Source organism: Grampus griseus (assembly GCF_964374135.1).
Source record: "Grampus griseus genome assembly, chromosome: 14".
Taxonomy (NCBI): domain Eukaryota; kingdom Metazoa; phylum Chordata; class Mammalia; order Artiodactyla; family Delphinidae; genus Grampus; species Grampus griseus.
The window spans coordinates 70,185,693-70,213,509 of NC_139008.1; the positions used below are offsets into that span (position 1 = coordinate 70,185,693).

Here is a 27,817-nt window from a genome sequence, read left to right on the forward strand (position 1 = left end):
AAGACGTACATTCCCCAAGTTCTCAGATCTGGGGCCAGTCCTGGCCCATTGTAGACCCCCTCTGAGTACCATCCACCAGGAGAACTGGGATCGCAGTTTAAAGTGTTTCCTGTCATCTCTGAACTCGATCAGCCGGAGCGCCCCTGCTTGGGTTCTTGCTGGCCCCTTGGCTTTCTTCCTGGAGCTTCATGGTCTGACTCAGAGGAAGGTGGTCTTTTCCCTCGGACAAGAAGGTGGCAGGTGGGAATTAACCTAGGCTTTCCTGACCCGTGTTTTCCCAGTCTTATGGGCAGGAGAAGAAAGCTTTTCTAACCAGTGACGAAGAGGTTCTGTGCTGGCCGTTGGGTAAGGAGCCATCTGTGCCGTCATGTGGCTTCCCTGGCTGTGGATGTAGACCACTTTCATTTTCCCAGGACATCCCTCCTTTACTGGCTCTGCTGTCTCAGGCAGCCTCACTGACCTGAGACACGCCTCCTCCGGGCTCTCCTACGATAGCCAGGTGACTGCCTTTGCCTTTCACTGCAAATGTCTTGATCCTTCTTCCTAGTGGAAAGCAGGACAGCAAATTGGAGCAAATGCACAGATCAGTGTCACCTCGAATTCCTCCAGACCTGACAATGGTTGAATGACCCAGGAGGCCCAGCGGGGGGGCGGGTGGAGAGACCCTCACTTGGGATGGGACCTCCTGGCCCACGGTGGGGAGTGGCCTGCCTCACCACACGCACACACAGCACCACCTACAAGGACAGGGGCTTTCTGCAGCCTGACCAGAGGGCTCAGGTCAGGAAGCCCCGCTCCACGGCTGCCCTGCAGGGAGGAGAGAGGAGCGGTTTCTGGCCTCGTCACAGCCCTTGACAAGGGCCTGCGGTCCTGAGCGCTGAGGGCAGGGCCTCCCCACACACACACCTGCACGTCATCACCCACGGCTGCGCCTAGGGCTAGATACTCACTGGCCTTCCAGCTTGAGCTCATCTCTCACCACCTCAGTTCTGTTGGGCGAGAAAACAACGCTAAGTAGTACCAGGTCACCCCACCAAACAAGCTCACGGAACAGAACGCAGTCGTCCTCCTGGCCATTTCAGTTGAACTGATCAAGTCCTGTCTCAGCCTGAGAGTCCTCAGTGGGTCTTCCAGAGTCAGTCTGGGGTTCTGTTCCCTGCTGGAGGCCACTGCAGCTGGCCCAAGGACACCCACAGTGACCCCTGGCTGCCACTGCTGCCCACTCCGTCGTCCATGGTTAGGTCCTCTGTGAGCTGCTGCCTGTGTCTGCAGCCACCACGGGGTCAGCTGACTGGCTTCAGGGTTCCACACTCAGTTGGTCTAGCTCCCGAAGACTTGCTTGTTAGGTTCAGCAAAAAGCTGCTTCCCCAAGACTTAAGCTGGCCTCCAGAGGGCCAGGTCAGGAACAGGGCCTGGTGTGTCCCCGCCCAGGGGCTTCGTCAGGGGCCCCTTTCCCCGTTGGCACAGGCCCTGAGCGTCACCCCAACAAGATTCAATTGCTTTGAACATTGGAAGTTGGCCTTTAATCCTACTCCTTCAAGACCCCAGGGTCCTTAGACATAGCCACCCTCTCCTTAGCCAATGACAAGCTTATCAGTACCCTCCTCCCAGATGGCTGATTGCTCCAGGTCTGACTCAGTTTCCCTTTGTCTAGCATAAATTCTGCCACACTGCACTTCATTCCCCCAGGAGGCACTCCAGTGACCCCGCGCGTGCGAGACGGGCGAGCTGGAACTTCCCTGGAGCGCCTGAGGGAAACTGCCCCACTCACCCCTCCACGTTGTGGGTCTTGCCCCCAGGGTAAATCAGGAGATAGAAGCGTTCTCAGCTTTCTTTGATTCCCCCACAAAATAGTCAGCAGATGAGAAATGCGTTTACGTTTTTATTTAGGAGCAATCGAAAGATTTTCAGTACCATTTCGGCCCATTTCAAATTGTACAAGCAGTTTGTCCCTGTTCCCCTCCCTTATCCAAATCCACAGATACAAAATCTAGGAAATGTGCAATTTGCATCTTAGAAATAGCAGCATCCCCACAGGGGACCTTGTGAGGCCTGGAGATTCAGCCCGGAGAGGGCAGCGCACTCCTCCCGCCCCGGCACAGCCCCGGTCCAAAGGCAAGTTCCATCTTTCTGTTAAAAACATGTCCCTAGGGCGAAGAGCCCCCTCCACCCAGGCCCGGTGACAGCCAAAGTGTGCCTGTGCCTCTCTCTCGGTTTGGTCTCTCACATGCAGCCACTGCAGGAGGAGAGGCCCTCTGGACAAACAGAAGCCGGGCAGTGGCCTCTTAGCACCAAGACGATGGCTTCTTCGGCGTCTCCGGGAGACGGGAAGCGCACCACAAGCCAGCTGCCCCTGCCTTCTCCAGCCTCCCTTCCACAGATACCCTCGCCCTCAGGGAACAAAGGGTCTGAGCTGAACACCAGACCGGAAGTGGGTGGCAGAAAACCAGGAACCTGCAGGCCTCTGGCAACCTCTTCCCGACTTGCACAAAGGCGGCGCCGCTCAGTACCCTTTCAGTCAACCACGTCAGGGGGGCGGGGTTGGGGGAGGACGAGGTCTCTTTTCAACAACAATGATGGCACAGTCTGGCCCTCCCGACGCACTGAACAAGGCGGGGTGCTGGGGGGCAGGGTGGGAACCCGCTGCCCGGGGGCAAGCACCCCTCCCCGCGCGCATCACCCAGTGGCCTGCCGACCAGGCTGCATCCGCTGAGGGTGGCGCTGGCTCTCCGGGCCACGTCTGCAGCAAACCGCGGGACAGGGCAGCGGGCCGGGCCGGAGCCAGGGATGAATGACAGTCTCTCTCTGAACACAAATTACAGGATTAGCAGGCACCCCTCTCCGGGTGCCTGCTCTGCGGCTGACTCCTGAGAAAGACCACGGGCCTGCAGCCTTCTGCGCTCCACGACTCCAGACGGCCTCCACCCGAGACATTCCACCTCCAACTCCAGTCACATCGGGGGCCTTCAAACCACTCATCAAGGGAAGGAACAGATGTCATAAAGCATTAGCCGAGAAAAGCTACTCATCAACACACACGCGGCAGAGCCCGGCTCCTGAATTCAGGAAAGGGCGCTCACGGCAGGTAAGCACGCAGACTCCTCTCAGGTCGCCGCTTGCCACCTGTCCCGAGTGGACAGCAGGAGAGACTCCCGCAGCCGGAGGGGAGACAGCCCGCTCCACCCCGTGGGGCTCTGGCCCGAGCAGCCTGAGGGCTGTGAAAGCCTGGGGCCTAAGACAGCAAAGCAGGAACTACGCGTTCTCTGCGAATCCTCACGGTCCCACAAACCACAAGACAGGATTTTAACAATGCGAGGCAACAGGTGCTGGCCCCGCCCCTGTCCACAGGGTCAGCGGCGCCTGCTCACCCCACACTCTGGGTCCCCACCCCTGCTCAGGTAGGATGGTTGGTTCCCGCGGGGTCCAGGCTGTCGGTCTCCAGTCTGGCTGCAGGGCTGGGGCTCCAAGCAAAGAAGAGGCCAGACTGACAGGCAAGTCACGGTTCTTCAGGGTTGAAGAGCCAAAGAGTGAGCCTCCCGTCCCCCGGGGGGTTCCGTCTGCTCCTCCTCCCACTCGGGCTCTGGGCCAACCAGGGGGAGCTGACGTCAGCCCTCGCCCCCCTCCCCAGCGCGACAGCACTGGGAACACACACAGATTGCAGCAGAAACGAATTCCAACCGAGGTCTGTGGGTTCCATCTAGACCTAGAGCTGGGCCGCCCAGCGGCTCTGTGATCCCACCTCCACCCTCCACTCACTCGGCCCAAGTCAGCATCCAACCCTTGGTTGAGAGGTTGCCTGCAGCCGCCCCAGCCCCAGCGTTGCTCGGCTCGGCTACTGTGAATGGACCACAGGAGACAAAACAGACTGAAGCCTTGCTCCGGGAGGGGCCCGTTCAGGAGAGGGCGTGGGCTCCACACTCCCCACTTTTTCGGGTGTTGGAGCTTCTGTGAGGGCAGGTGCTCCCCCAGTCACACGGAGATGGCCCCCCAGTCCCGGGCAGGAAGGCTGGGAGGGCCTGTGCTCCCAAGAAAGGGAGCGAAGGAAGCCGGTTCAGGAGAGCTGGAGAGGGGCCTCCAGTGGGAGTGGGGAGGATGGAGCCCTGTTACTCTCCTGACCTGGGCAGGCTGCCGGCTTCTGCCTGGAACGGCTGGCCACGCCGACCTTTACGTGTCTAGAGGACTTTTCTTCTCCAGCACATAACTGAGCCTTGCCAATCAATGGGATACAGGACAATCTAGACATAATACAAAAGGTAAGTCAAACCAATAACCTGCCCCAGGTAAAGTCTGAGCAAGGAAAAAGGGGGAAGAAACTTTAGGAAAAGCCCAAACTCCAGGTTTGGTTTAAGATTTTCTTCTTGGCTGGTTCTCCTCTCCTGCAAAGTGCCTTTATCCACTTGGGCTGCGATGTTTGAATAGACAGAGCCGCTCCAACCCGAGGATTCTGGTCCGAGAAGAGGACAGGAAAACAAGAGGCAACCGGGCCCAAGGCAGGGCCGGCACAGGCAGGGAGCTGTGGGTGAGGAGGTGCCCCAAAAGGGCGACGCTGAGCCTCTGTGGAAGGCAGCCTGGCACATGGGGGAGAGGGGGTGTCACAGGCCCTGCCATGGGACCACGGACTGAGCAGGACAAAACCCATGGCACCCACATCTTGGCCTGGAGAACATGCTGAGACTTCCCGGTGGAACGGCCTCCCAGGGCCGTGAGCGCACTCGGGACCTGCAGGTACCACCGACCCTCGCCCACCTCCCACCTTTGCTTCCCGACAGCAGGTGGGCACTTGGCTGCGAAAGGAGCTCCAAGTCGTACAGGGCCACCCACCCCAGGTGCCACGAGTCCTCCAGCCAGGCTTTCCACTTCAGGAGACCACGACTCAGGAAAACGAGAGCCCACCTTCCAAATCACAAAGCTCGTCAACGGTCAAGAATTAATACACGTAATCGAAGTACGCAGAGCATCTGTGCCATAAACCCAGGTTTCCTTTGTCAGAATGGCGATCTGGGCTCACCTACTAAAACTGCATCTACAACCCCATGTAAAAAATACAATAAACCAAACATGTACAAGACACAGGCAACAAGAAACACTGACATAGTTCACCATCTCTGATGAGTCCAAGTGCATACAGAGAAGAGGGGAAAGATTAGTCACCTTACGAAACAAGCTTTTTCTTTGGGAGAGACTAACCCCACCCTACTTCCCTCAACTCTAGAGCCCACAGACTGCCCTCTCCTGAAGGCAGCAGCACAGTCTAACCCTGGGTGGGGCGCAAACCGTGGTGACCTCCCTGGCCACGGGGCCGGCTGCGGCCGTCCTGCATCCCCACCGCACTCTGGCGCGCGCCGGCTCCGGGCTGCTGCGGCTGTGTCTCTGCAGCCGGTTGGCTGTGTTCCTGGTTTTGCCCCCAGGGCCCCGGGTACCTGCTGCGACGTCCCTTTAGGCACCTGCTCGATGAACCAACCATTTCTGTCTCCATCACCTCATTCCTTAGTCACTCGGGTCCCAGAGTAAAGGAAGGAGGAGGGTCTGTCCAGCCTGGGCAGTCTCGCCGTTCGGGGGGTCGCCCTGGCTAGCGGGCAGGCTGACTCCTGTGAGCAAAACCTGCCCGCAGGCAGCACCGTGACGCTTCCACTTTTTAAGGACGAGCTGGTGCTGAGCTCGGGGCCCTACGTCCTGCGTGAACTTGTCCACCATGTAATTTATGTTTTCTGTTTCGCTGTTTGGGTTGTAAATGACATGAATACAAATAAAATAACCAAGAAACTCCGCTGTAAAGACACGGCCCTCGGCTGGGGCACGCAGGGCTCTGGGAGTGACGCCGGCAGGGTGGCGTCGCAGACACTCGGATGTGGCTTCGCGCGGGGCCGCCCCGGCCTCCCCCGCAACCCCCCGACACGGGCTGCTCTCCCCAACACCCACGTGCTGCATCAGGCAGACGCGTCACAAGTAAAGCATCAAACGAGTATCTGTGCTGTATATGGATACATATAAATTAATCTGCATGTACATAACCACTACAGGAAAAGTTCTAGGTGTCTGTTCTCTGAAGGAAGGCAATCACTCGCCATTCTGGGCAATTCCGCAAAGAGGCCTTGGGGCTAAATATGGAAAGGATACAAAAACAGGCTGCCAAACTTGCCAAGTCCTCACAAGTCACCTGTTTGAAACCAAGAAGAGGTGGTCCCTAACAGGACAGGGCAAGCAAGAGGAGACTCTTTAGAAGAACAATGGTTCAAGGGCTTTTGGTTTCCGAAAAAAAGCCTCTCCTGGAGGCAGGAGGTGCGACCCCCGTCTCTGTGCTCAGAGCCAAACCTGGGAGATGCCCTGCCCGGCCCAGTTCCCGGGGGGACGGGGGAGAAGGACCGTGCCGAACACCGCCCCCCCCAGTGTTCTTGCCCAAAGCCCGTGCCCTGTCTCTGGGGTCTCCGAGGCCTTGGTGCTCTGGGAAGCGGGTGGTTTCTGGGAGGTGATGCACCTTTGCCAGCCCCCTCTTCACCTGCTGCTCTCGGGGCAGCCGGTCTCGGGGAGATCGGGATTTACCGTTCAGCACAGCTTTGTAGGCAACTTTCTCAATGTTTCAAAGGCACCTTTTCCTGTGACTTTTCTCAATTAAAAAAATGGATATGAGGGTTAGGCTTAAGTAGACAGAGATCTTGGTTCCAAGTCTGGGGATATAAATATAGAACTTTAAAAACATCCTCACAAGGACCTGTCCAGCGATGTCCAGCACACCAACCAGGCCCCAGGCACGGGGGCCAGGAGGACTCTGGGTCTTCTGCTGGGAACCCCACATGCAGGTCTTTGTGCTGAGGGCCACCCTGGCTCCGATAATTCCGAGAAGTCCCCGAATCCCGCCAGCTCTCAGTCTAACCAGGCGAGCGTGGGCCTGCCTTCCCAAACCAGAGGCGGCTCTGGGGTGAGGGTCGATAGAGGGCAGAGAGAGCCCCAGCAGCTGTGCGCCTTCACTCCCATCCCCCATCCCTGTTTCGCTTGTCAATTTTCCTCTAAATGTGTCTAGACTGAAAAAAAAAAAGGCGGCACATAGGGCAGTACATTAGGCTTAACAACAAATGTTTCTTTAGTTGATCTGATCACTGAAGAGTTATGGTCCATGATTCAAACTCCCATGAAAAAGCAGAATTACTGTAACAACTTACGAGAGTGGTAAGCATCAAACACTAATCACATAACTGGTCAGTTTTCTGAACTGCGGGTAACAGCATGTTCTGCACTATCATCCCGTAAGGCAAGGCAAACCTGCTATGCAATGTTGCTGGTCACCGCTTAAGGAGCAGAGGTCTCTTCAAAGGTACCACCTTCCCGAAGGAGCGCGAAGGGGGCCCCAGCGGTTGCAGGTGTGGTTCTGAGCGTGTGATAACCCCGGCCTGACCATGGAAGGTGCGGGAACACGCAGCCCAGCGATCTCCAGAGAACAGACACAGGGCATTTCCAGAGATGATATAAAAGACCACGTACTGCTTTGCTAACCAAAGTTTCTATGTAATGAAAGTGTTTATAATCTGATGTTTTATTAAATGTGTATAGGCAGATTTATATGTTAAAAACTTGATTCTGTGTCTATGAATATGAAATCTGAACTATTTATCCACTGGAAGGCAAAAGAAAGGTCCTACATTGTGGGCGGAAGAACTGCCAGACGCTCCTCCCTGCTCGCTGGGGTGGCGGGCCGGGTGCGGACGGCGGCAGGCTTGGCCGCGTGGAGACCTGTGTGAGCATGGCGGGCCGGGTACGGCGGCGGCCCGGGGCAGCAGAGGGGGGTCAGGCCCTTCCATGTGGAGGGCGGCCGCCCCGGCCAGGCCTTCACAGCCGTCGGTTCCGGTTCAGTCAGTTTCTGAGGAGAAAACACAGGCCCGTCACCTCTATGTGCATCGCCAGGATGGCCCGTCCTCCCACGTCTGTGGACTTAATCCCACCAGCCCCTCCCTGCCTTCCAGCCCGAGGGAAGGTGGGGAAGGGCATTTGGGCTGAGGACGGGGTGCTGGCTAAACCCGGCGGGGCACTGGGACCACCCAGGGGCCACCCGAACCGGGGCATGGAGCCGGGGCGGGAGCCTGACTTCTCTGGGCCGGGAACCCTCGCTGTGCGCCACCCTCCCCCCATCCCCGGATCTCCAGGGAACGCTGCTGTCGCACAGCAGCAGCTGGTCTACTTCCAAATATGTGTCCCACAGATGCCCTCCCTTCATTTGTCGGGGGTCGTTCGGAGAGGCCCTCACCATCGATGCTTACAGGTGGGGCCCCGGCATTGAGGCTGGCTCGGGAAGCCACGAGAAAACAGCTACAGACAGACAGGCAGACAGGCCCTCCCTGTCCCCTCGGGTACCTCCCTCAGCCAAAAGAGGGTGACGCCACAATGGCACAGCCGCCCTGGCCACTCCTGCTCTGTCCCACCTAGGACACCAGCTCCTTGCTTAGTGTTGGAGCTACCAGCTGAGGGGAGCCGGTGGATTTAAACCCATTCCTCCCAACTCCAGGTTAGCATTTTTAATTGTGGTCAAATATACGTCACATAAAACCTACCATTTTAACCATTTTTAATAAGTATACAATTATGTGGCATTAAGTACATTCACAATGTTGTGTAACCACCACCCTATTTCCAGCTACAAGAATGTAATTCAAAAAAAAAAAGGGGGGGGCTACCATGGTGGCGCAGTGGTTGAGAGTCCGCCTGCCGATGCAGGGGACACGGGTTCGTGCCCCGGTCCAGGAACATCCGAACATCCCACATGCCGCAGAGCGGCTGGGCCCGTGAGCCATGGCCACTGAGCCTGCGCGTCCGGAGTCTGTGCTCCGCAACGGGAGAGGCCACAACAGTGAGAGGCCCGTGTACCACAAAAATAAAAATAAATAAATAAAAAAAAAAGAATTTAATTCAGTAGAATTTCAATTAAAAAAAACAAAAAACCTAAAGAAATTAGTTTTCCTAGTGCCCAGCACTCTGCCATGCTGCTGGCAGAGCCAAAGCCAGGGGTGGGCAGGCCCGGTGCTGGAGAAGGTGCCTGAGGCAACCCGCCCTGTGAGCCCACACCTGTTCCCTGGTGCCCGTGATGCTCCCTGCGGGGACCTCACTGACTCACAGGGGCTTGGAGGAAACAAGGTCGAGTCCAGAAACGCCGGCCCTGGAACCACCTTCTAAAGGTCCCAAATCAGGGAATCTGGGAATCCAGATACTTCCTTGGTTTCCACAGCTTCCCGTGAAGAGCTCAGCTACCTCGCTCCTGGCCAACCTGTGACAAGGCCACCCAAGAGGAGGGTGGGAGGGAAGGGAGAGGCCAGGAACTCAGAGATCAAGACCCAAGAAAATCAACACCCAATAACGTGATTTGTCTGAGGCTTCAAACTGTCTTCAGTAAAATAATCTTCTAAAGCTTTCTTTCAAGTACTACTGTCCTGATCCAGAGAAAATGAGGAACAAAATTCAAGCATTCGATTCCATGTTATGTCTAAGAGGGAAGAAGATTTTCCACTACCTCTATATCAGGAAGAATAACTGCAATGCAAATTACAGGATTTTTCATCATTTAGAAAAAAAAGCACTTTGTGTACCTAAGGTCAATTAAAGGCTCCCTCTGCTTTTGTTCACCAACTGGGGTTGAATTTCCTCGTAAGTCCTATTCTCTCTCTTACCCAGCGGTCGTGGTTCTATCTGGCTCAGATGACATTCTGACCTATTCTCCTTTGGCTAAGAAATGACTAGAGAAGGGTGGGCCCTTGGAGGTTCACTACACTCCTTCCCCTGAGCAGGTTTAACAAACACGAAACAAAAAAACCAAGTGTCAAGCCTTTATCATATGATGATGCTCCAATGGATTCTGCTGCCAGGTGCCCCCCGAAGCAGCCAGACAACACGGTCCTGCTGCCAGACAGCCTTAGAAACAGCAGATGCCCCGGCACTGGATTCGGTGCCTGCCACAGGTGCCCCCCAGACCCACAGAGGACGGCACAGCCCCACAGGCTCCTTACCCAGCTGAGGTCCAGCCTGGGGACTCGGCGTGTCAACGGGCTCTGAGCTGGCCTCAGGGGCACCGGGTTCCCATGACTCACTGTTTTCGGACACCTCTGAATAGGTGTCGCCCATCCCTTTGTGAACTGCTGCAGGGTCGCTGGGGCCCTGGCCCTCACCACTCGTGTCGGCCACGGCCCGGGTCTCCTCACCCATCCTCTCGGCAAACCACTGCTTGACCTGCTGGGCGCTCATCTGGGTTTTGTCGCAGAGGCTCTGCAGGTCCTGCTCGTACAGCATCTTGTGGGTCACGTAATAGTCTTGCAGCAGCTCCTGGTTGCCGGGGCTGATGACCAGCAGCCCGGGGGGGAAGTTGCCCCGTCTGTAGTCTTCGTACCACTTGAGCTGGCCGTTCTTCAGGGCATACCTGCTGTCCCCAAACCAGCGCACCACCTCGGGCCGCGGCAGGCCCGTCTGGGCCATGATGGAGTCGTAGTCCTGGTTGCTGGGCCACTGCGTCTGCAGGAAGAGCTGCCGCAGCAGGTGCCGCTGCTGGGCCGTCTTCCTGTAGCTCACCTTGCCCGGCAGCTGCTCCGCTGGCTTGCTGGGCACGTCGTCCTCGGGCTCACAGGCGCCCAGCCCTGGGAGCTCGCCCTTGCCGTTGGCCTCCGTGACTCGCAGGTTCTTGAGGTTGATTTTGATGGGGCTGACTTTGCGTTCTGCCAGCACGTGGCTGCCGGGCGTTTCTGGGGAGCCATCTTCCCCTGGGACCCTCGGGTCCCTGGCAGAGCCCTCCTCCCCCTCATCCTCGGCGGCCTCCTCCTCCCCCTGAGAGGCGCCCTCCTCAGCCTTCTTGGCCTCCTCGGCACTCACTTTTTTCCGTCTCTCTGAAAACCAGCCATCAATCTCCCTGCGGGTCATTTTGGTCTCGGTCCTCAGGCGGTCCAGTTCCTCGTCGAGAGGAAGGGGGTTTTGGGCAAAACTGTTCTCCAGGGCCCTGAGCTGCTCGGGGGCCCGCTCCTTGTATTTGGTTGGTGTGAAGTCGGGGGTCTGGTGCCAGGACTGTCGCTTGGCAGAAGCGGGGGTAGCTGGGGTGGCCGCTGTCAGGAGGCAGGTCACCTCCGGGGCCTTGGACGCCAGGGAGAAGGGCACCTCGGGCACAGAGTCGACGAGGAGGGCGCCATGCTCCCCGGCCAGCCCGGCCCTGGAGCCCTTCAGGTTCCGGCAGTGGTACCTGCGGTCACTGAACCACTTCCGCACCTCACGGGTGCTGAGGCCGGTCACTTTGGTCAGATGCTCAACTTCGCTCTGTCCTGGGAACTGGTTCCGACAGAAGCTCCCTTTCAGAGCTGACAGCTGTTCATGAGATTTCTTGTTTTTGTAGATGCTGGCATCCAGGAAGGCTTGGGAGGTGATGCTGGGACACGCCGTGAGGAGGGACTGGGCGGCATTCACCACCTTCACGGCGGACGTTGTATTTGAACACACGGTGTTAATGGGCGCGACAGCGGGCAGCTTGGGGACAGATGTGACTGCCAGGGGGAGAGATGAGCTGGGTGCCTGCAACCCATTGGCCATCAGTGGCTGAGTGACCAGAAGTCCCCCGGCTGTGCCCTCTGGCTGGCCCACCACGTGGCCAGGCAGAGTGGGCTGGATGAGATGTTGGACGTTGCCGCCACTGGCAACCAGCGGGGTGTTGAGGACAGTGATTGTGGGCTGGGGGACGGACTGGATGACCGTGTTGAACATCTTCTTCCGGGCGTCCTCAATCTCCTCCGGGGACCAGCTGATACCTTGCTTCAGCCTCTGGGCGGTGAACCAGATCTTGAGCTGCTCTTCCGGGTACTTGGTGACCACGGTCAAATAGCAGAGCTCGGCTTTGGTTGGGTAGGGGAACTTGTGGAAGGAGTTCTTCAGAAAGCTGTTGGAGTCCATGGCCGCGTTGTACGTGGGGATGCTGCTCAGCGGGATCATCACTTTGGGGAGGGACTTGGCCGTGGGCAGGGGCTGGTGGGCGTGGTGCTGGGCGTGCGGGGGCGGCTGCTGCAGGGAGAGGAACTGGGCGATGCCCGCGGGCAGCACCGGCACCGTCCCCAGCAGGGGCCCGTTGGCCGAGTGAGGGGGTTTTGCGGAGTTGGTAGAGGCCTGGCTGACCGGGGCTGCCCCGTTGACAAAGGCGTGGTCCCCCTCTTTCACCTCCGTGTCCCCGGCTGAAGGGGTCGGTAAGGCCTCCCCAGCAGGCTGACTGGGGACGTTCTCCTTGAGCGTGTGAATTTTTTTGGCTTCGGCTTTGCCTTTCATTATCTTCATGATTGGAGTTTTGGTGATGATGATTTCCGCCTGTCCATCTGTCCCTTCCATGTTTGGCTCCCCCGATGGGTCGGGAGGGCTGGTGCTCTCGGGGACACTCTGCTCCACGACGACATGATTGTCTGGCTTGGCCACATTCCACACAAAGCTGGCTTCCCCCGAGTGACACTTGGCATTGTGCAGAGAAAGCCCCTCGGGAGTTTTTGCCAGAAAACTGCATTCAGTGCATACAAAGTTCGGGTCTTTGCTAAAGTCTGTGTGCTCTGAGCTCAGGTGTCCCACAAACCGGGTTATGTCCTGGGATCTGAAGTCACAGCATTTACAGGCATATGTGTAGCCGTCCAAGGTGCTCCGGTGCCCGTTGGCCAGTGCGGCACTGTCTGGACCGCTGGTGCCCTGGGTGGCCTCGCCGCTGGCGGTGGGAGCTTCTGGGGGCGGCTCCTGCGGGGGCCCCTCGGGCACGGGCTCCTCGGGCAGGGCCTCGGCGCCGGTGTCCTGCAGCACCACGGTCTTCACGGGGATCATGCACGGGGTGGTGGACTTCCTCTTGCTGGCCATGGTGACAGCCGCGCTGGGGGGTCAGTGGGCGACAGTTCGTCCTGTCGGGGGCCTCACAGCGCAGGTTCCAGCTGCTCCATGAGGCCCAAAGAAACAGCTTCCAAGGGCGGCTTTTTCAGTTGTTTGCAGAAAGCAAGTTTTCCCTATTAAACCTGAGGAGGAAAAGAGAAACGGTGAGCATCCCTCTCTCGGGCTGCGTGTGTATTTCCCAGACTCCCAGGCACACTCCACTGCTTGCCTTTGATCACCCGGGCCTTTTCCCAAGGAACCAACATCCAACCTCGGATGTGACTTTTGAGTCAGAAGCCCCACAAACACTCACAAAAATAGTGCCCTGAGGAATGACGCGGGGACGTCCCAACACCACTGGACAGACTTCAGCCATGTGTTTCTGTGTTGTGTTTCCCTCTGTTTCCTCGCATAAAATAACTCAGATTCAAAAATGACAACAACAAAAAAAACCCTCTTCTGGACCTCCAAATGAATTCTGACCATGTCATAGCGAGAACAAAAGATCCTAGTGTAATTCTTGTTTAAATGTTTGGGCCCACAAGGGTTTTCTTTTCATAGCCTTCCCACGTGTGAGAGCAGGATGCCCGCTCCAGGCCCAGAGGCCAAGCCCACTGCAGTGCGTGCACCAGGGAGGGGCACTGATGCCACAGGAGCGGGGCTCTGCGGGCTGTCCCTACCTGCTACCCTGTCACCCCAGCCCCCTGTTGCTCAGGTGAAGCCCGAGGTCAGAAGGTCAGGGGATCCGCAGACGCGGTTTGTGGCCCATGAACTGTACATCTGTCTCTGGGGCAGCAACCCCACAAGAAGCCTCACCTTAGGTGTGCACGCTACCCGTGACCTTGTAGTGGGCTTACTTTTTATTTTTTTCAGTGCCTTTATTAGTCCTTAAAAAAAAAAAAAAAACAAACCTTAAATCTTTGTTCCATTTCAAATTTATTTCAAAAGCTGGGATGATTGATTTATTTACATGTTAAATACTACTACTACTAATTCTTTCATGAGATGCCAGGAGAAAAGTATTTCTGTGATCTCTACTATTAACATACCACCACAATCATCATTACCTTTTTTTTAGCAAATTGCAATGCTGATAATGACTAAAATAATAGTAATTCTAATACCAGAATCATGTTATCATCAGTGTTTGGATTTGATATAAAAATGTAAGAAAATTAAATACCTCTATTCAAATTCTTAGTAAATAAACACAGCAAACTATCTTTTCTGATTTTAAGACTAGTCCTGGTGATCATGATGATAAAAAATACTTACTCTTAAAAAAATAGTTGGTGTGAGATAAGGATAAACAGATATCCAGTGTACCCACCTGTCACCATTTCCCCCACTGATGTGCAATGTCAGGCATGTTTTTTTAACTTAATTTTTAATAGTAAAAAAAATATATCAACAGAAAATGAAATTTAAGAAAGCCACCTATAATCTTCCATCTAGTCCAGATATTTTATACACATTTTTAATCATTAATGGGCACACACTTGTGTTTTGGTTTTTTCCACTAAACATTTCATCATCAACAGTGTCGTTAAGTCAGCTTCGTAATTACAATATGCAACAGCTGCCTAGTCATGTACCACGACGGACTTAACCTCCTCTGCTGTGAACTGGCTTTCCGCGCACCACTCTCATAGGTGACAGTGAAATGACCTCTGGGCATAGAGGATGTATTTCTTCTATCATATTATTTCCTGAGGCTGAGCGCACAGAAACGGGTAATTTACCAGCTCAACAGGTATCAACCTTTCTAAGCTCTTCTATCTATATATTACCGGCAAACATTTTAAATCAGGTGCTTTACCACCTGATTAGATTCCAAATCAGGAAAACTAAGAGTAATACAGTTTCGTTTCCAGTAAGCCAATCAGATTTTCCGATAAGACACTGAAGACATCAAACAGAATATCTGAATGTGCAAGTGCCGTAAGAAAAAACAGATAAGTCAGACTTCATCAAAATTAAAAAACTTCTGCGCTTTAAAGGCCATCATCAAGAAAGTGAAAAAGACAAGCCACAGAACAGGAGACAATATGTGAAAATCACATATCTGGTAAGGTGCTCATAACTGAATAATAAAAAGACAAAAACCCAATTTAAAAATAGGTAAAGGACTTAAATAGACATTTCTCCAAAGAAGACATACAAATGACCAATAAGCATATTAAAATAAGTGCTCAACGTCATTAGTCATTAGGGAAATACAAATTAAACCACAATGGGATACCAATTCACACCCACCAGGATGGCTATAATCACAGTGACAGATAATACTACACGTGAGGAAGTGGGGGAATCTAGAGCCCTCCTACGTTGCTGGTGGGAAGGTGAAACGGTGCAGCCACTGCTGCACTTCAGAAACCAGTTTGGCAGTTCCTCAGAAAGTTATATATACACTTACCATAAGACCCAGAAATTCCACTCCTAGGTATATACCAAATAGAAGTGAAAATATGTCCACACAAATATTCAGAGCATCCTCATGATAATAGCCAAATAGTAGAAGCAACCTCAACGGCCATCAATGGGTGAATGAATAAACACAATACGGTATGTCCCTATGACGGACTACTGTTCAGCCATAGAAAGGCATGAAGTACTGACACATGCTACAGCACGGACAGAAACATCATGAAGGCAGACACAAAATGCTACATATCACGTGACTGCATTTGTATGAAACACCCAGAATAGGTACATCCACAGCGACAGAAAATAGATTAGTGTTTGCCAAGGGCTGAGGGGAGGGGAGAATGGGGACTGACCACTAATGGGGATGAGGTTTCTTTTGGGGGTGATGCAAATGTTCTAAAATTAGGTAGTGGTGATGGTTGCATAAAACTGTGAATATACTAAAAACCACTGAAAGGACCTCAAAAACCCAAGAAAGGTGGAGGACAGAAAGTTACAGCACTCAGTTCTGTAGAAGAAGGTCATCATTCTCACTTCTAAGGTTACAGGTGATGCCATTGATTTATGACTTCCTGATTTGCCTTCCTCTTCCTGACTTCTGCCCTGGGGAAAGGTGAAAGGCAGTGGCTGTGAACGTCAGGTTTGAGGCCAGAGAGGGAACAGAACCGCAGACCTGGCAGCTAAGGAAGCAAGCATGCTCACCAGGAGGCCAGGGAGCAGCGGAGCTGAGGAGCAGGGAAGTGCAGGCCCAAGGTACACAGCACCTGACACTCAGGCCTAACTGACATTTGCTATGGGGACTGGGCTCCACCGAGGAAGAGTTACATTATGTCCCTCGTATTTTATTTACTAAGGCTGAGAGGGGGACAACATGAAGATGCATTTGATTTGGGGAAATGGTCCCAATGTCATTCACAACTGAGTCTCAGGGTAGCCCCAAATTGTCTTTCAAATCAATGATGGAGGGGAGCACCACTGCCTACCACTCTCTGAGGGAGTCAGTCATCCATGATGAAGATGATTGAATAACAGCAGTGGGGGAGGGGGGAGGAGGGGCAGCCACTGCCACAGGTCACTGAGTGTTTAATACCAATACCATAGGGAGTGCTTTTAGCCACATCCTCTCATTTTACTCTCACAGCAAACCCCAGAGGAGGAACTACTGTCACTCCCGTTGTACAGACAAGAAAAACAAGGCTCAGAGAAGTGTAGTAACCACCTGAAGGGCGCACAGCTAGGAGGCAGCAGAGGCTGGTAAGCTGGTTACGGCGGAGCCTGCCCTCAACCGCTCCACGCACTGAGCTCTCCGAGCAACCACAACACTGCTGGAAGAAGGCCTGCATGACTTTCCTGAGCTGTATTTACCCCCGGTGTTTATTAGGAAAGATTTCAAACATTCAGCAAAGTTGAAAGAATTGTTCAGTGAATACCCACGTACTCACCACCTGGCTACTGCCACGCGGCTACTTCCAGCAACATGACCCATATAGGTAAGCTGGGGTTGGTCTATTTGTCACACATTTTTTAAAGGGTATCCAATAAAAGCGGTGTTTAAAGGGGAAAGCTCTAATTATCTAGAAACCACTCCTCCAGAAGGCACTCATGGACCACGCCTGACAAGCAAGGCAGCAATTACTGTGAGGAAACAGTTTGCCGAGTCGAGCCCCGTGTGAGGTGAGCTGTATGAATGTGAGGCTCTGTGCTGCCAGAGACTCGCAGCAAAGGACCAGACGACAACTGCAGGTTCTTCATTCTTTGTACAATCCTTTCTACACCCTTTCTCGAAAGCTTCTGTCTTATAAATGGATTGCTTTTTTAATGAGGAAATAAGTCTGAAAGTACATAGCTTTCCCCCCAGAATCTGTCTTTGGAACCTGGGAATTGCTCAATTCCCTAAATTAACAAAGCTGCAGCTAATTGTCACTGTACTTCAACACTGCAAAGTATCACACATATGGGGGCTGGAAATGAGTTTGTAGATCACACTCTTAAAGTGTTTAGCTTTAAATTATAGATAAGTCAGAAACTTTCTGTTGTTGTTTTAATTCTCAGGAAGGAACTGAAAGGACAGTAAGAGTTCAACAAAAGATTTCAAATGTTTAGAAGGTGACTGTCAATAGACGCTTTCCAAATGTTATGGTGGCCGGGCCTCGGCCCTCCTGGACATGCAACCCACAATTTATTGATAGAAACAGGAATAATGGGAGAAGCTGACAGAGTTATAGAAACATAATCAGAGATTTCAATACACTACTCGTGGTTTTGAAAGCTCAAGTAGACAACAAGAAAGGATGTGAAGAATGAGACTTCTGTAACGAGGATGATTTGACAGATTTGGGTAGTCTTGAATATTCCACAGTAATCAACTTCATATTCTTTTAAGAACATTCATGAGACATATTTAAAAGTGGGTCACGTGTGGGGCTTCCCTGGTGGTGCAGTGGTTGGGGGTCTGCCTGCCGATGCGGGGGACGCGGGTTCGTGCCCCGGTCCGGGAGGATCCCGCATGCCGCAGAGCGGCTGGGCCCGTCCGTGGGCTGTGGCCGCTGGGCCTGCGCGTCCGGAGCCTGTGCTCCGCGACGGGAGAGGCTGCAGCAGTGAGAGGCCCGCGTACCACAGAAAGAAAAAAAAAAAAGTGGATCATGTGGTATAACGGGTCACAAGGAAACCTCAACTCATTCCAAAATAAAAATTTGCAGGTAGCATTCCCTTTTCTTTGTAATTGTTAGCAATACAGATTTACATTGAAATGTATCTTTTTTCCTTTCTATTTCAAATGATGCTCTATGTAGAGTTTCTCTCAGAAATAATGAAGAAAAGTGAAAATCCTTCCTATTCTCCCCAGAGATAGCGACTGTTAACAATCTAGGGCCCATTATTTCAGATATGTTTTCTAGACATAAGTTACTACAACCAATTTTTTAAAAAACCAAAAAAGGAGTTGTATTTTCACATTCCGTTCTGATCCTCTTTTTTTCTTCCCACAACAATGTAGTTCCAACATCTCTCCCGGTCAGAACCTACAGTTTATCTCACTCTTTTAAACAATGTTCCAATTTATGCATGCATCATAATTTACTTAACCAGCCTAGCTCTTAACAGACATTTGCATTTCGCCAATTTTTGAAACTCTTACAAAAATGTTTCACTGGTTATCGCTGCGAATACTTTTGCACATTTGAAAATATCTGAAATTCTGAATTTCTGATAAGTACAATTGCTGTGGCATTTAAAATGCTGTCGGTAAACTACAAAACTGCCCTCTAAATAGGTGGTACTGACTTTCACCCCCATCACCAGAGAATGAGGTGATCTAAGTGTCACTGCATGTCATCACTACTTCTAGTCTTTGCTAATACGTACATGAAAAACTGGTCACTACTGTTTCAACTTGCATTTCTTTACCAGCATGGCTGAGAAGCTTTTCACGTGTTACTGACATTTTGTGATAAATTATTTTTTGTCCATTTTTCTATGGATTTTAAGAGTTCTCTATATATTAAGGAAATTGGCTCTTCATCATCTATCAGAGGAAGCTGTGGTTTATACCAACATCGCAAGGATGTTTTAAAACTAGGAAATCTCTAAAAATCATTAACATCATTAATAAATTAAAGGAGAGAAACCAAAACAGCACTTAATAGGATTACACTCACGTTTTTTCTTGTGGTAAAAAACACGTAACTTAAAATTTACCATCTTAACTACTTTTAAGTGTACAGTAGTGTTAACTACACCCACACTGTTGTATGTCGGATTTCCAGACCTCTTTTTATCTTGCAGAACTGCAACACTATACTCACTGAACAAAAATGGGTCCCCTTTCCCCTTCCCCAGCCCCTGAAAACCACCATTCTACTTTCTGCCTCTACAAGTTTGACAACTTTAGACGCCTCGTGTAAGTGGATCCATGCAGAACTTGTGTTTCTGTGACTGGCTTATTTCACTATGTCCTCAAGGTTCACCCATGTGGTATCATGTGACAGGATTCCCTTCCTTTGAAGGGCTGAATAATATTCCATTGTGTGTGTATACATATACATACGTATATATACATTGTGCGTGTATATATATATATATATATGTGTATACATATATGTATGTGTGTGTGTGTGTGTGTGTGTGTGTGTATTCTCCACATTTTCTTTATCCATTCATCTGGTGATGGACATTTAAGTTGCTTCCATATCTTGGCTATTGTAAATAATGCTATGAACATGGGTGTACAAATATCCTGCTTTCAATTCTTCTGGATATAAACCCTGAAGTAGGTTTGCTGGACACATGGATTTACTAAGGAACCTTCATAATGTTTTCCATAGCATCTACACCATTTTACATTCCCAGCAGTGACAAGGGTTCCAACTTTTCCACACCCTCACCAACACTTATTATTTTTGTGTGTGGGGTTTTTTTTGGGGGGGGGGCATGGGGTAGATAGTGGCCATCCTAACAGGCATGAGGTGATATCCGATTTGGTTTGATCTGCATTTCGCTAATGATTAGTGACGTTGAGCATCTCTTCATATGCTTGTTGGCCTTTTGTATAGCTTCTTTGGAGAAATGTCTATCCAAGTCCTTTGCCCATTTTTAATCAGGTTGTTTTCTGTTTTTGTGTTGTAAGAGTTCTTTATGTATTCCAGATATTAACCCATTATCAGATATATGATTTGCAAATATTTCTCTCATTCTATAGGTTGCCTTTTCTTTCTGTTCACTGTTTCCTTTAATGCATAGAAGTTTTTAAGGTTAATATAGTCCCATTTGTCTATTTTTGCTTTTGTTGCATGTGCTTTTTGTGTCACAGCCAAGAAATCACTGCCAAACCAATATCATGAAGCTTTCCCCCTATGTTTCCTTCCAGGAGTTTTACAGTTTCAGGTCTTTATTTTTGACTTAATTTTTATATATGATGTAAAGTAACGGTCCAACTTTATTCTTTTTCATGTGGATGTCCAGTTTTCCCACATCACCATTTGTTGAACATTTGTTGAAGAGACTATCCTTTCTCCACTGTGTAGCCTTGGCATCCTTGCTGAAGATCATTTGGTCATATGTGAGAGAGTTTTATTTCTGGGCTCTGTATTCTGTTCCATTGGTCTGTGCCTGTCTTTATGCCAGTACCATACTGTTTTTATCACTGTAGCTTTGTAATATATTTTGAAATCAGGATGTGTGAGGCCTCTAGCTTTGTTTTTCTTTCACAAGATTGTTTTGGCTATTCAGGGTCCTTTGAGATTCCATATGAATTTTAGAATTTTTTTTCCATTTCTGCAAGCAAATGTCAATGGGATACCGATAGGGATAGCACTGAACCTGTAGATTACTTTGGGTAGTATGGACATTTTAACAATACTAAGTTTTTCAATCCATGAACATGAGATGTCTATTTACTTGCATCCTCTTTAATTTCTTTTGGAATTGTTCTGTAGTTTTTAATGTACAAGTCTTTTGACTCCTTGATTAAGCTTAAGTATTTTATTCTTTCTGACACTATTGTAAATGAGATTATTTTCCTAATTTCCTTTTTGGATTTTTCCCTGTTAGTATATAGAAGCTGATTTTGTTGTGTGTTGATTTTGTGTCCTGTAACTTTGTTGAATTCCTTTGTTCTAACAGTTATTTTGGTGGAATCTTTAGGGTTTCCTACCTATATGATCATGTCACCTGTGTACAGAGACAATTTTACTTTTTCCTTTCCAAGTCAGATGCCTCTGCTAAGACTTCCAGTAGTTTAAAAGAGGTGGTAAGAGTGGGCATCCTTGCCTTCTTCCTAATCCTAGATGAAAAGCTTTCAGTTCTTCACCATTAAGAATAATGTTAACTGTGGGCTTTTCATATATGGCCTTTATTATGCTGAGGTAATTACCTGCTATTCCTAGTTTGTTGAAGGTTTTTATCATAAAGGATGTTAAATTTTATCAAGTGCTTTTTCTTCATCAATTGAGATGATCACATGGTTCTTGTCCTTAGTTCTGTTAATGTTGTATATTACATTGATTGATTTTCACAAATCCTTGCATTCCGGGAATAAACCCACTTGGTCATAGTATATAATCCTTTTAATATGCTGTTGAATTCAATTTGCTAGTATTTTGTTGAGCATTTTTATATCAACATTCATCAGGAATATTGGTCTGCAGTCTTCTTTTCTTGTAGTATCTTTGTCTGGTTTTGGTATCAGGTAATGCTGACCTCATGAGTTTGGAAGTGTTCCCTCCTCTTCAATTTCTGGAAGAGTTTGAGAAGGTTTGGTGTTAAAATTCATTCATTTATTTTTTTAATAAATTTATTTCATTTGTTTATTTATTTTTTAATTTTTTTGGCTGTGTTGGGTCTTTGTTGCCATGCATGGGCTTTCTCTAGTTGCGGCAAGTGGGGACTCTTCTTTGTTGCGATGCGTGGGCTTCTCATTGCAGTGTCTTCTCTTGTTGTGGAGCATGGGCTCTGAGCATGCAGGCTTCAGTAGTTGTGGCGTATGGGATTCAGTAGTTGTGGCTTGCAGGCTCTAGAGCGCAGGCTCAGCAGTTGTGGTGCATGGGCTTAGTTGCTCCGCAGCTTGTGGGATCTTCCCGGACCAGGGCTTGAACCCGTGTCCCCTGCATTGGCAGGCAGATTCTTAACCACTGTGCCACCAGGGAAGTCCCATTCATTCATTTATTATTGAGGTACAGGTGAATTCAAATTTTTTACATGTTTGGTAGAAATCTCCAGTGAAGCCATTTGGCTTTTCTTTCTTAAAAGGTTTTTGGTTACTGATTTAATCTCCTTATTAGTTATAAGTCTGGCCAGATTTTTTATTTCTTCATGATTCAGTCTTGGTAGGTTGTATGTATTGCAGAATTTATCCATTTCTTCTAGGTTATCCAATTTGTTGGCACATAATAGTCTCTTATGATCTTTTTTATTTTTGTGGCATCAGTTGTACTGTCTCCTCTTTCATTTCTGATTTTTGTTATTGGGTCTTCTCTCTTTTTTTCTTAGTCTGGCTAAGCATTTGTGAATTTTGCCCTTAAAAAAAAAAAACTCAACTCTGTTTTGAATATTTCTACTGTTTTTTATTCTCTATTTTCCCTCTAATCTTTATTAGTTCCTTCCTTCTGCCAGCTTTGGGTTTAGTTTGTTCTTCTTTTTCTAGTTCCCTGAGGTATAAAGTTAGTTGATTTGAGATCTTTCTTCTTTTTTTAATGAAAGTATTTACCACTATAAATGTCCCTCTTTGTATTGCTTTTGCTGCATACCTAAGTTTTGGAATGTTGTGTTTTTGTTTTCATTTGTTTCAAGGTATTCTCTAACTTCCCTTGTGATTTCATCCTTGACCCACTGGTTGTTCAAGAATGTGTTGTTTAATTTCCTCATATTTGTGAATTTTTCAGTTTTCCTTCTGCTATTGGTTCCTAGTTTCATTTCACTATGGTTGAAAAAGATACTTGATACAATTTCAATCTTCTTAAATATCTTAAGACTTGTTTTGTGTCCTAACATGTGATCTATCCTAGAAAATGTTCTCTGTGCACGTGAGAGGGTGCATATTCTGCTGTTGCTGGGTGAAGTGTTCTATATATGTCCATTAGGTGCAATTGTTCTTTAGTGTTATTCATCTAAACGACCATTCTTGAAAAGATTTAGCAAATGAAGGAAATAAAGGAAAAAAGAAGGAAATGTCCTTAGATGAAGGATTTCTCCCAGAAACCACAGCAAACATTATACCTAATAGTGAAACATTCAAGTCAGGAACAAGATAAGGATTCCCGCGATTATCATTTGACACAGTAATAGGATGCTAGATGGTAAAAACTGTTGAGACAAAGCAGTGTTACTTGCATATGAGGGGACTGTCTAGTAAGAAAACCCCCTGAAAATTTATTATGACTAATAAGAAAACTGACAGGATGATGAGATATATCTGCAACACACACATATCATTAAGTTTCCCATATGCCAAAAGTAATCAATTAGAGAAGGAAGTGGAGGTGGGGAGAGAGTGAGCCCATTCACATTAACAAGCAAATGTGGAAAAGACCTCAGAATAAACCTTATATCACCTCACACCTGTCAAAATGGCTATCATCCAAAAGTCTACAAATAACAAATGCTGGTGAGAATGTGGAGAAAAGGGACCCTTGTACACTGTTGGTGAGAATGTAAATTGGTGCAGTCACTATGGAAAACAGTATGGCGGTTCCTCAAAAAACTAAAAATAGAACTACCATATGATCCAGCAATCTCACTCCTGGGCATATATCTGGAAAAGATGAAAACTCAAATTTGAAAAGATACATCACCCCAATGTTCACAGCAGCACTATTTATAATAGCCAAGATATGGAAGCTACCTAAGTGTCCATGAACAGATGAATGAATAAAGAAGATGTAGTGTGTGTATGTGTGTGTGTATGTGCATATATATACATATATATGTGTGTGTGTGTATACACACACACACACATACATATGTGACAGAATATTACTCAGCCATAAAAAAGAATGAAATTCTGCCATTTGCAACAACATGGATAGAACTAGACAACATTATGCTTAGTGAAATAAGTCAGACAGAGAACGACAAACACTCTATGTTGTCACTTATATGTAGAATCTCAAGGGTAAAACAATCAACTGTATATAACAAAACAGAAACAGACTTACAGATATAGAGAACAAACTAGTGGTTACCAGTAGGGAGAGGGAAGGGGGTAGGTGAGATAGAGGTATGGGATTAACAGACACAAACTACTCTGTATAAAATAAACAACAAGGATATATTGTACAGCACAGGGAAATATAGCCATTATTTTGCAATAACTTTAAAAGGAGTATAATCTATAAAAATACTGAATCACTACGTTGTATACCTGAAACTAATATAGTATTATAAATCAACTATACTCAATTTTAAAAAAATTTTAAATAAACCTGATAAGATATGTATAAAATCTATATGACAATAACTATAAAACTTTAATAAGAACAAAAAAGACTTAAATATATAGAGAGCCATAGCATATTCCTAGAGATAAAGATTTGGATTTATATAGATGTCAATTCTCTCTAGATTAATCTCTAAATTCAGAAGAATTATAATCACAATCAAAATTCCATCAGGTAAAGCAAGTACTGTAAAATGTTAACGGTAAAATCTAGGTGGTGAGTATACGCATGGTCATTATAAAATTCTTTCAGTTTTTCTGTATGTTTGAAACTTTTTATTTAAAGTATGTTGGGAGAAATGCATCATGATTTTTGATGGAATTTGACAAGCTGAATCTGAAATTCCTCTGGAAGGAAAAAAGTACAAAATAGCTTTAAAAGTTTTGAGACAGAACTATTTAGAGGAACTTACTTTACATCAAAACATATTTTAAGGCTAGAATGATTAAAATAATGTACGATCAGCATAAGAATTGATAAGTGGATGAATGGATCATTTACATACACTTTGAATACATGGGATTTTCAGGCTATGAAAGCAGTGCTATTTTTAAATCAGTTGGGAAAGAGAGGCAAATAAGTATTAGGACAACTGAGTTCAACACATTATAAAGAACAATATTTTTCAAGCGAATTTAACAGAGAAATATAACAAGCAAAATTACAAACATAGTAGGAAAAAAAAAAGAGAAGTTTATAGTTGTGCTGAACATTTTAAAGTTCTTCCTATGCAAGACTCAAAACCTAGAAACCACAAAAGGTTGATTGATTTGACTACATAAATATTAAAAACTTTTGAATAGTAAAGGAAGCCATTAATAAGGGTTAAACACAAGTGACATACTGGGATAAATTTTATAAAGCACATTATAAATAATTAATATTTACAATGTGTAAGACAAAAATATAGAAAAAGCTGCAAAGAAAATGAACAAGCAAAATACACAAGCTATAAACTAGGAAAGATGCTCAACCTCACTAGTCATCAGGGAAATTGAAATTAAATAAAAGATGAGGTTTTTTTCCCCCCATTCTTCACAGATTGGCAAAAATTGGAAAGACAGACCATACAGTATTCGTGCACCATTGGTGAGAGCATAAATTGGTGAAATTTTTATTACGGTCAATCTAGTAACAGCCATCAAAACTTTAAAAGGCATATCCTTTTATCTAGCCATTTCACTCCTAACAACCCACATAGTCGGATGAAGTACTAAAATACAGGCACATGATCACAACGATATCAGTAAGGTCATTCACTGCATCATTTCCTAGCATTAAAAATGTCCATTAGTAAAGTAGTGATAAAACAAAAAACAGAACATATGTACCAGGAAATGAAATGCAGCCACTGAAAAGGATTAAGACCTATGTGTACTGATGTAAACATATCTCCAAGACATATTTAAACAATAAAATATGTAAATATACTGCATAATAAAATACATGATTTCATCGTATAGTGAACAATCTATCTAGACTTGTATTTGTTTGAATATGAACAGAATTTAGAAGAACAAAGGATAAATACTGATCCATTAAACAATAATGACTTTATCAGGAAGGAGAAGAGCATTTACTTTTTTTTTTTTAACTTTATGCCTTCTATAGTGTTTGAATTTGTTACAATCACGTGTTGCTTTTAATTTTTAAAATAGCAGTAAGGATTAAAATAAATAGAATGATTAGTGCCAGTGAGCAGTACACCCTGCAAATAGGGTAGCCAGCATACAGAATGGCTGTGAATTGCTCATTTACAGCTGGGAGGTTTCACTGTGATGTGAACCATTCTGTGCACAAGAGGTACAAGAGGGGGAATGGGGGCGGCATCCTGATACCCCAAGGCCTTGTCAAAATGGAGCCCTATTTTGTGCCACTATCTTATCATTTACTTTGCAAACTTGCCTTGCTGAAGTCATTCAACTGGAACAATAAACGATAACTGCCATGGATTTCCCTGTACCAGAGAGGCGGAGGGAATCGGACCACTCACTGTTTTCAAGTATCATTTTCAAGTCATCAGTGGATTTGACCATTTTGTTGAACCCTTGCCATCCTGAAATCCTTACGGGCACAGTTTGATTAGGCAGAATCCTTGGAAGTGCAGTTTTAACCCTTGAAAATAGCCCGAGTTACAAACATCCTAAAAATTACATATCGGTGTGAAGTCACACATAATAGCTGAAAAATTTAGTGAACCCTACACACTGGAAGTGTCAAAAAGTTGTATGGGGGCCAGATGTGCAAGAAAAGTGAAACAGAACACCCAGAAGGTTCTTGTGTGAATTCAGTCCGGGCTGTCAGTGACAGAACGTATAAATACCTTTTAGAGTCGCTGTTTGGCATGAATCAAGTGATCCCAGTAGCAGTACTGTGAGCCACTGCCATAAACTCTGAATTAAATCAATGGGTTCCATCTCCAGAGACTTCTGAAGTATAAGATAATACCACACAAAAGTGGATCAATTTGCACTAATGGCGCCACCGCTATGCTAGAAAGTCTGAGAAATTTATTTCCATGCCAACCAGGAAACTGGATTTACTTCAATTCTCTCTCTCAAAGTGCTTCATAGCCTGCAAAGCGCTTTCATCTCTCTCAATTCATCCCAGTAGCCTCCGGAGTTGGTTATTATTGCCCCTGTGCCCATAGCACCGAGGAGCTATTGAGCAAGAAAGGGGAGGTGACAGGACCGAAGTCACACGCAGATTCGCATGTGAGCCTGCTGTTTCAACTCCTATGTTCTTTTTTAGGCCACATCCACTCTGAATACCAACTGAATAATAAACCCACTACCTATAATTATTTTTTACATTAGTTACATTATTAATTGCATAATTTTGGGCCTTCTTACAGTGGGCTCAAAGATTTTTCCAAGCTGAGTTTGTCCAGTGTTGTTATTTTTAAAGATTAAAATGACTTGACAGGGCTATCATGATCCTTAATATGTATAACATTTTTAGACTGACAGAAGAGGGGAGGGATTACTTACTCTCATGACTAGAGAACTCTGTTACAGTGGGGCTAAGTGATTAGACTGAGGTTAGTCAGCAGGAACCTACAACAAAAAGAATACAAGGGAGACCATCCATCCTCAGGAATGTATATGGGCAGGACCTTGGCAGCCCAGCAGATCTGCTGGCTGGATTGTCAGATTTCTGCTGAAACAAAGAAAGGAGTTACAAAGAACTGAAGTCTGTCTCTGAGCCCAAGGCCTCCAGTGTCAAAGCCACGTCAAGCCCAGAGCTGGCCTCATTTTGCTCTCTGGATACTTACGGGTCACAATACTTCCTGCATTTAGTAATCACCATCCAGCGGAGGGCTCAGGGCCAGAGCTCTCTACTTATTTGTCCCCCTCAAACAATTCTTGTTTCTGTCAAGTCACCAACAGAAATCGCCTGCTCCCGTCAGATGTTATCACCTCTACAGTGAACAGTAATTCACTCTTTCTCAAGCTCAGAGAGGCGATGATGATAAAAAATACAGTGGCCTCAGAATTAAAGGGACTTTAGAGACCACATATTTCAATCGCTCTTCTTTGCATGAATCATCTTGAAAGTATCACTACTGTGGTTAGGTGGCTAACCACGCAGTCCCTCCAGGTGGTTAGGCTGGCCTA

At 47.6% G+C, this 27,817-nt stretch overlaps 1 protein-coding gene across 4 annotated transcripts in view; it reads right to left on the minus strand.

Annotated features, from left to right (window-relative positions):
* Positions 1 to 1,876: 1,876 nt before the first annotated feature.
* Positions 1,877 to 27,817, minus strand: part of ZHX3 (zinc fingers and homeoboxes 3) — a 126,811-nt gene continuing 100,870 nt past the window's right edge. For 3 of the 4 annotated variants that reach the window (XM_082669726.1, XM_082669724.1, XM_082669725.1), the window contains exon 3: positions 9,306 to 12,986. In XM_082669726.1, the coding sequence (XP_082525852.1) occupies positions 9,811 to 12,834 (3,024 nt within the window). In that variant the 5' untranslated portion in view covers positions 12,835 to 12,986 and the 3' untranslated portion in view covers positions 9,306 to 9,810. Of the gene's footprint in view, positions 7,853 to 9,305; positions 12,987 to 27,817 lie in introns of those variants that run through there. The other variant, XM_082669727.1, reaches the window with a different exon arrangement.